At 32.1% G+C, this 9,603-nt stretch overlaps 1 protein-coding gene across 1 annotated transcript in view; it reads right to left on the bottom strand.

Annotated features, from left to right (window-relative positions):
* Positions 1-1,305: 1,305 nt before the first annotated feature.
* LOC103603525 (coiled-coil domain-containing protein 172) overlaps positions 1,306-9,603 on the bottom strand; it is a gene marked incomplete at its 3' end in the record, with an annotated part of 30,841 nt that continues 22,543 nt past the window's right edge. The window contains exons 3-4 of the mRNA XM_008588066.1: positions 2,663-2,779; positions 1,306-1,471 (exon numbers count right to left, since the gene is read on the bottom strand). Coding sequence (XP_008586288.1) covers positions 1,306-1,471; positions 2,663-2,779 — 283 coding nt within the window. The remainder of the gene's footprint in view (positions 1,472-2,662; positions 2,780-9,603) is intronic.

The following is a 9,603-nucleotide window of genomic DNA, read 5'->3' on the forward strand; positions in this document are numbered from 1 at the left end:
GGTTTGGATCCTATATAGCAATGGCCAGTGCGCTCACTGGCTGAGTGCAGTGCGGGTGACACCACACCAAGGGTTGTGATTCCCTTACCGGTCACGAAAAAGACAAAAAAAAAAAAAAAAAAAAAAAAAAAAAAAAAAAAAAGAAAGAAAGAAAGAAAGAAAAGAAAATTGTATTTGTATAATCACAGTGAGCTTGGATTGAAATGGACAGAGACAATAAAAAATGAAAAATGAGCTTGTGGATACCCAAACTTCTACAGGACAGAAGCAGGCTGAGAAAAATAGCAGTTGCAAATACAAGCCATCTTTTGTAAAAAAAAAAAAAAGAATGACTTAGAGAAGGGAAGAAAGAGAATAGAGGATGGAGCCAAGAGCCACTGAGAATCATTCCCAGGCAGAAAGATGACTGAGTCCTAATCAAGGAATTTCCATTATTTGCCTGGCTCGATTTCAGAAGTGCTATGGAGCAATGACTCCAGTGTTTCTCCTGTTTTTCCCCTTTCTTAAACAGAAGTGCCTCTAGTGATTATCCTATGCCTATTCATCATAGTATATTGGGCATACAGTCTGAGGCCTTCAGATCAAGAGGAAATGTACTCTAGGAATTATAGAAGGAACTACAATCAATGGCCTCATCTGCAACTGAACATGATTTAGAAGACATACTGGACTTTAAGCTAATGCTATTATAAAATATCTGCAGTTTGAAAACTAAATTATCCTTGACTTTCCCTATTTCCATCCACATTTATCAGTGACAAAGTCCTGTCATTCTTCCTGAATTCACTGCCTTTTCTTTTTGGCAACTGCTTTTAATTCAGGATCTTATCAAAGATTTCAATAATCTACATACTAGTGTTCTTGAAGTAAAACTCTCCCCATCCCACTGTGTAAACTGATTTCCTAGCTTATACTTAAGTGATGGTAAAATGAGGAACACAGCACCAGTCCTAATCCCTATTGTAGCTTCCATCACACTGTATTATAAACACCTGCTTATATATTTGCTTCCTCCACTTTTTTAGTTTTATATCCCTAGGATCTAGAATATTGTCTATCACATAACAGATATTTGCTTATTGAATAAATGACCAAATGATCACGTCACATGTACTTCTAAAGAATTTGAGACTGCTCACAATAAAAGATTCATATCCATTAGGAAATTTAAGATCAAAGTAAAAGAATAGCTATGCATTAACCCAATTTGTTTATAAAAAAGTTAAATTTCTGAGAAATTCATTTATCCAAAACAAGTTCTTTTCATTAATGTCAGACAAATGAGGTGGTAGTTTGTATTCATACCCGTTTTCAAAATGTTTGCCTGGTTTTTTAAGTCGGATATTTCAATCTTGACATTTTCTTTCATCAAAAGCTCTCTTTTCTTTGTTATTTCATACTCATTATTGAAGTCTGTAATTTCCTTAATAAATTTTTCCTCCTCCTCTGTCATTTTTTTCTTTGTAGCATCCTGAAAACAGAATTAAAAGATCAAATATAGGTGTTAGTTACAATAATATTTTTCTTTAATGATTTAAAATACAATCATCTGAAATTATTACCAACAAAAGTATAAAATTATACTTCCAGGTGTTACCACAAAATGCTTTATTCCTCTAGTAATATTAATAAAAAACTGAGGCTATTACATAATAACAACCCACTATCTTCAGATGAAAGATTTATCCTTAAAGTTTTGGAAGAATTATTGAGGTAGAAATTCTACCATTCATCATTACACCTGTATTTATTTGTGTATTAAACTTCATAATCACATCTGCCATTTTGTCATTACAATATAAAATTGGATGATAAAATAATTAAATGACCAAACTTGAAAAATAAAATCTACACCCAAAGAAATTAAAGAAAAAGAAAAACAAACAAATGAGGATATCTAAGGAAACGTTTTAAAATGTAAATGATGAAGGCAAAATTATGTATTCATTTCAAGATCAATTCTAAGTCACAGTTTACATTTTATGAAATATCAACATGGCATGGAAATAAGAATTTCCAAAAACTTTGGACAATGACTAAACTTTTTGACAATGCTAGAACCTAAACATTATTGTATTTTTCTATTTGTTCTAAAAGATATCAACTAACTATGAGCCACATTCAGAAACTGGCCATGTTATTCAAAACCACCAAGACTGTTGGCTCTGACTTTTGATAGCTGCAAGTGTATTTTCTTTAAAATGTCAATTAATCACAAGTCATATTTCTAAATTGGCCCTGTTATTCAAAACAATTGCTTATTCTGTTGGCTCTGACTTAAGATAAAATAAAAAATAAATAAAAATAAAAAAATCCATCCTTTTACCCACATCCATAAATATGCCAAAAGTGTGAACCTGTCTGCCTCTCAAAAGCATTAAAACCAAGGTCTCAAAGCCTGAGCAATTCAAATCAGTTTCATTGTTTCTTTTATGCTTATTACAATTACAAATAATTTCTACTGCATCTCTGGCAATAGATTTCTTTCAAACTATATTACTATATCAGTTGGTTTTAAACAGTACTTAATACTTTTCCATATGTGAACAGTACTATCTCCCAATATGCAGATAGATAATTTTCAAAAAGTACACCGAAGCATGTTTAAGTATTTTTTGACACAATTAGTAAAATCGATTTTTCTAGGTGGCTGGAGACTTACAAAGGTTTGGAGAAGCATATTCCTTTGGTTTGTAATTTCACTGTACTGTCTTTCTAAAGCATTTTCATATGTTTTTAAAAGCTGTAAGAGGAAGGATTTTTCAGAAAACTGCTGAGCCTTCAAAGTAAAAAAACAGAAGTCAGAATGAAACAACTAATTACGCATATTAGTTAACAGAACAGATTTGTATACAATATTTTCTGTATTATTTAAAATGCAAAATAAAATCCAAATTAAACATCTTATTTTATATGCACTATTTTGCATTATTTTAAAAGTGCTTTATAATTACAATTTTATAATCTCTTCTCCAATAAGACTATAGGCTCCTCAAGGGGAGAGGATGTGTTTTCCTTTTCCTCTCCACACCTAGCACAGTTCTTAGCATAAGTATTAAAGCTTTTTGACTACACACATTGCTTCAAGACAGCTTGTTTTAAAGAACACAACTTATAAGGAAGATATGGATGAATAAATCATGTATACAATATGACATATAAATTAATTAGATTAAATCTGCAAAGCACAATCAAAAACCCAGTCCCAAGACTACGGTTATATCAAATAAAATACAAATCTGCTAATATCCTTAAATGGGCTTTGAGAACTTATTTTTTATTTTAGTATCTCATTTGGTTCTAAGTAGCAAAAGATATAATAAAGATTAATATTAGACATGTAACTGTTATTTTATTGGACCTTAAAGAGTAGCATCTTCTGAGACATGGATATTGAAATGAAAGTCAGGGAGTTTTAACAATAAACACTAAAGTTTATTAATATTAGACATGTAACTGTTATTTTATTGGACCTTAAAGAGTAGGATCTTCTGAGACATGGATATTGAAATGAAAGTCAGGGAGTTTTAACAATAAACACTAAAGTTGATGCTGGACTGGAAATAATCTTTCTACTGCATTCAGTACTGGCCCTCATAAGAAAGCATCACTTCCAGTTTGGGGCTGTTCTCATCTTTACAGAGAAAAGAATAACGATATAAATTCAACTTAAACTGCAGAAAGCAAGATTTATGTTAGTTATAAGAACTTTCTCAAGGTGACAGACAGGTTGTGAAATCTCTGTCCCAGAAGATATTGAATAGCAAAGAGTTTAGCAATAGTAGAGTGCAGAGGCAAAGGGTTGGCTTAAAAGACATTTTGAAATATTATAGCTAAAAAGTGCTAGAAATATTGGCATTAAAAAAGTAGCTGAGGGCCGGCCCGGTGGCGCACTGGAGAGTGTGCCGCTTGAGAGGGTGGCGGTGCTCCCACTGAGGGTTCGGATCCCATGTGGAGACCGGTTCCCACTCACTGGCTGAGCACAGTGCGGACGCAAAACCGAGGGTTGTGATCCCGTTGCCAGTCCCCGGTACGGGCGCAACACCGAGGGTTGCGATCCCATTACCGGTCAGTAAATAAGATAAAAAGGAAAAAAAAAAAAGTAGCTGAAATAAAACAGAAAATATGATCTTACATAAGTGTAAGATCATAGCACATCTGCCCACACCTTCAGTGCTTGGTACTGTTCTCATCAACTCTATTTTTAAAAAGACATCAATAGAAAAAGATTAGAGAATACAATTTACATGACCAAAGGAATTGAGATAATACTTTAAACACTGGGGGAAGGGGGAATGGGACAGTTAGTATATTACTGTCTGAGAAGACAGAATTAGAAAACATATGGCCAAATCTATAAAATCATATGGAAATTGACAAGGGCAAACAAGTATGACCATGACATCATAACATTAATGTGGAAATATCAGAACTATTTCAAAATAATAAAAAGGTGATGCTGGACCTAAAAGAGGACTTCAGTCTCTTATAAAAATATAAGTTAAATGTATATAAGTTTGAGAAACATTTAAAAAATTATTAAATACTGGTTTATCTGAACTTATTGAAAAGGTTGCTTGCCTAACTATCAGAGTTCCTATTGCAGACAGTAACCATGAATGCCCACAAAAAAGCTTTAGAGACCAAATATTAGGCGGGGTAAACTTTGGTTTAATCTACTAAGGTATTTTAAGTATTATGTCCTTCAGAATCAAAATTCCTAACTCTAATTCTGTTTCTGCCACTGATCTGTTCTAAAAGATCTGAATCAAAACCCCCAAATAAAGAGACTATTACTTATCAAACTAATGAATTTTTAATGAGAGCTAAGCAGATTTATTACTCAAATTCAGAAAAACCTGATGTTAAGAGCTCAGAAATTAAGCTGCTCTGTTTCAGATATCAGCAAAGAGCTAAAATTACTGAACTCAAGTCCTCTTTTGTAAAAAGGACAATAACAAATATTAAAGAGAACAACGTGACATAATGACACTTAACTGGAATATTTTACCATAATCTAAAAAAATGAAACCTATAAAAATAAAACCTATATGCCAAAAACTAAAATGTCCGAAAGATTTATAAAAAGGGTATATCTGTAATTTTCCTTTTCCCTAAAACTTTATGTAAATTGTTCATTTTGAGGTTTTCTATGCTTGTTTTTACTTCTATTATTAATCTCTCTCCTCTTCATCCCCACTTTCTGTCTTACCTTCTGTTTTTATCTTACTTCCACATTTGCCTCTTGTTAATCAAGACCTAAAAAGTCCCAGAGAGTCAATAACTACATAAAGATTACAGTAATATTAATTTTTAAATTTACTTAGAATCTATGATGAAAACATTTAATACAAAAAGGGGAAATAACATAATAGAGAAAATGGCAAGAGTTTAGGAAAGCCAAAGTCAGGAAAGACAAGTAAGAATAAACATCTGCAGTACATTGATTCACATTGCTGAGGACATCAATAGGTTAACGTTGCAGAAGCAAGAGGAGGCCTGATATTATTAATATAGAACCTTCACATTTTAATGGAACTAGAGGGACAAAAACTTTTGGAACTGCCCAGTTCCTCTCTGACAAGTAGAAATTATTAACTCTTGAGAAATAAAACAGCTTTTCATAGCCACCTATTTGTAGAATGTGTTTCAGATTGTTCCTTTTGTTCTTTTTGTTGTCCCAACCAGTTTCTTAAGTTATTTTTCACATTCCTTTGTTTGAAAACCAAAGCTAGTGAAGTGTAAAATTTAAGCAAATATTCCAAATATAACTGAACATACTCATAGGATCAAAAGATGAGGTCATTCTACAGAATAAATAATCATAAGAAACCTCTCTTACCTCTCTTTTGTTACAAAGGTGATGAGCGGGGATCAGAATTGGGAAGATACTATGAAAAATATAAAACTGTGACGTAAAAAATTCTTCTAAACATATCTGAGTAAGATTTGAATTGAGACACTATCTTATATCCAAGGTAGCTTGAACTGTTTATTTTACAATAAATAAAAACATAAGAAACAATATTGACTCTGTCTTCTAAGTTACCCAAGGATCCCAAGGGGCTACAAACAATATAAAGAAAAGGGTGGAAAGTTCCTAATTGCAGTAAAACAAATTTCTCTTTCTCGTCTCTCTCTGTTCTCTGACTAGAAATGATAAAATATTTGCATGCAGTCTTAAGGTCACATTGTAGAATCAAAGAGCCAGCTTTATCAGAAAGTATTGCTGTTTTAGAAAATTTTAATTTAGAGCAGTGCCAACTCCCTGATTAATCCTGCTTTTGAAGCAATATTTTTTTTTCCTTTCCCTGTTTTATTACTCTTGGGATATTTGATTTTTTAATGGAGCTTACAGTTTTCCCAGTGAGCTGACTTGTCTGGTCAACTAGGCGCATTTTCAGCAAAGCCATGATTTGTGACTCTTTATACTTTTGCTGCCTGGGTGCCTTTAGGTATTTTTCTACTAGGAGAACTTAAAAATTGAAAATGACTGAGGATTTTAAATTAATGTTTGGGTCCAAGTAAGCAAAGTACAGTTACTGTTTGTTGTGGTTGCTGCTGTTAAAAATAATCTCAGCCTTGAGGAGCTGACATTTTGCAGATTAAATGCTCTGCCCAATAGCATAAAAGGCAACTTTATGTAAGAAAATGAAGAGTTATGTAGAAGATTTCACATTCCCCAAATCTTAACAATTGGGGAAAAGAATGTGGTTGTTACAACTATGATAAAAGATATTTTAAACATTAGAGTACATCAACTATTATTGTATCAATAGCAGATGTTTAAGGTTTTTAAAAAATACTTATTTTTTACAATACTTTTCTAAACCACAGATATGAGGCTTGAATAACTCACTATGATACAGTAATCCTAATACAGTTAGCAAGGAAGTTTCCACATTAGGAAATATTAGTCCTTAAATGGCATATAAGGCTTTGCATGGTCTCTATCCATCACTCCCTCTCCATCCGTATCTCCTACCAGTCTCCTCCTTGCTCACTCCCTTCCAGCCACTCTGGCCCCTTGCTATTCCTCCAACGCACTAGGCACACTCCCTCCTCAAGGCCTTTGCACTGGCTGTTTCTCTGCCTGGGAATCCCTTTCCTCAGATTCCTTATGGTTCTTTCCCTCATCTCAGTCAAGTCTTTGCTGATCTCTTACCTTTTCATTAAGAGTTATGAGGATGTCTGATAACACCATTGCTATTTAAATTTGTTGTGGAAGTTCTTGTTAATTCAATATGGCCAAAAAAAAAAAAAAAAAAAAAAAAATAAGAGATATAATTATCCAAAAAGTTGACACATAAATCTATTTCTCTTTTGTTTGTTTAGGCAAGTGCCATTATTAGATACCTAATAAACCCAAGAAAATCTACTAAGAAACTGTTAGAAATAAAAAGGAATTTAGTAAAGAGGCTAGCAACAAAATAAATACCAAAACCTATTTTAATTACCAAAACTAAATAGGAGAAAGCATGGAAAAGTTTGTATTCACAACAGCAAAAACAAAACAAACAACATACACAAATTACCTTAACAAGAAATATCTGAGACCCTAAGATTTTTATGAAAAAACTTCTACTGAGGAACATAAAAGGGGATCCAAATAAACAGAAAAATATGCTGTATTCTTGAATGTGATTCAGAGTTGTAAATATATCAATTGTTCCCAAATGACCACATGAAATTAGTATAATCTTCATTGAAACCCCAAAGACTTTTTTTAATTTGACAAAATGATTTTCAAATTTATCAACAAAAAAAACTGAAAAGAATCAGGAAAGTTCTGAAAAAGAAATTACCCTTCGAAAGAGTCAAAGTCATTTTAAAGCGAATGTACTTAAGCCGATATGATACTGGTATCAAAACAAATACATTAACAGAATAGTATAGAATATATAAAAACAGACATAAATACATACACACACACATATTACTATATCATAAAGATGGTACTTCCAGCCAATGGGAAGCATGTGACATTTACCCAAGTGACAATGGATAGTCATTTTTCTTTAAAACATTACAGAAAAAAAAAAAAGAAAAAACCACTATGAAAGTACTAGAAAAATACATTGTTTAAAATCTTAGAGTGGGGCAGGCTTTCCTAAGCCTGAAATGGATTCAGAAACAAGCTACCTAAAGGATTAAAATTCTAGCAACACCAAAATTCTAAAGTTTAACTTGAAAAAAGTCATAAAAAGCCAAGATAAAAATAATAAAATTTAAAACAAATCACAAAGAAAAGGTATTATCTGTAACATGTAAAAAGCTAGAAGTCATAAGAAAAGACAGGAAAGGAGAAAGGATATTAATAGATAAATCAGAAAATAAATATAAATGAATGAAAAACTATATGTTAACAACAAAAAAATCCAAATTAAAACTAAAAAGATGCCATTTTCTCATATCTGCAAAAAACCTGATAATTTCCAGTGTACAAGTGGTAAAAAATTGTGTCAGTATAAACTGGAACAACCTTTCTGGAGGACAATTAAAAATTATCAAAAGCCTTAAAAAGTAGACATCCATTGACAAAGCAATTTGATTTTTAGGACTTTATCCAAAAAAAAAAAAAATAAAGTAAGTTCACAAAGATGTACGTATAATATTATCATCACAATGATGTTAATAATAGTAAGTTATTAATAGTAGTAATAAATACCTATTAATAAGAAGTAAACTAAAACACAGTATAGTATTTAATGGAATACTATGCAGCAATTAAAAATTGCTTATGTAGATATATATTTACTGAAATATCTCAGATATAGTAGATAGAAGAAGAAAATTAAGAAAAATATACACACATTTAAACAATTTTGAAAGTAAACCTATGAAAATATTAACTGTGTGGTAGAATTATGGGTGATTATCATTCTACTTTTTGCCTATCTTTATTTTCAATAAACGTGCATTACTTTTATAAAGAGTTAAAACAATAATGCTATTTTAATTTTGAAAAAAAAAGTTCAACAAATATAAAGGTAGAAGACCCTCAGAATTTCCCAGGAATATAACCCACTCTTCCAGTAGGGACATAAGCAAGCATGCCTAATAAAGAAGAGCAGGAGCTCATAATGAAAAGACCATTTTAAAGTAACAATCTGATCTATTTCCCACTGGGGTGGTCACATCTTCCTTTCCTCTCTTCTGTTAGGAGAATTGATGAGAATTCTAACCAGAAGAAACTGGACTATATTTGTTTTTCTTTTTATTTCCGTTAAATTTTTATTTTGTCAATATACAATGTATTTGATTATTATGGCCCATCACCAACACCTCCCTCCCTCCTCCCTCTCTTCCCTCCCACCCAAGAATGTCCTTTCCGTTTGCTTGTTGTAACAACTTCAAAAAAGTATAGTTGTTATATCTTCTTCACCCCCCGCCCCCGGTTTTTGTGTGTGTGTGTGTATGTGGGTGAATTAATTTGTTTATTTTTAGCTCCCACCAATGAGTGAGAACATGTGGTATTTCTTTTTCTCTGCCTGACTTGCTTCACTCAATATTATTCTCTCAAGGTCCATCCATGTTGTTGTAAATGGCAGTATTTCATTTCTTTTTATAGCTGAGTAATATTCCATTGTGTAGATATACCAC

Source organism: Galeopterus variegatus, unplaced genomic scaffold (assembly GCF_000696425.1).
Source record: "Galeopterus variegatus unplaced genomic scaffold, G_variegatus-3.0.2 Scaffold4663, whole genome shotgun sequence".
In the NCBI taxonomy this organism is placed as follows: Eukaryota; Metazoa; Chordata; class Mammalia; order Dermoptera; family Cynocephalidae; genus Galeopterus; species Galeopterus variegatus.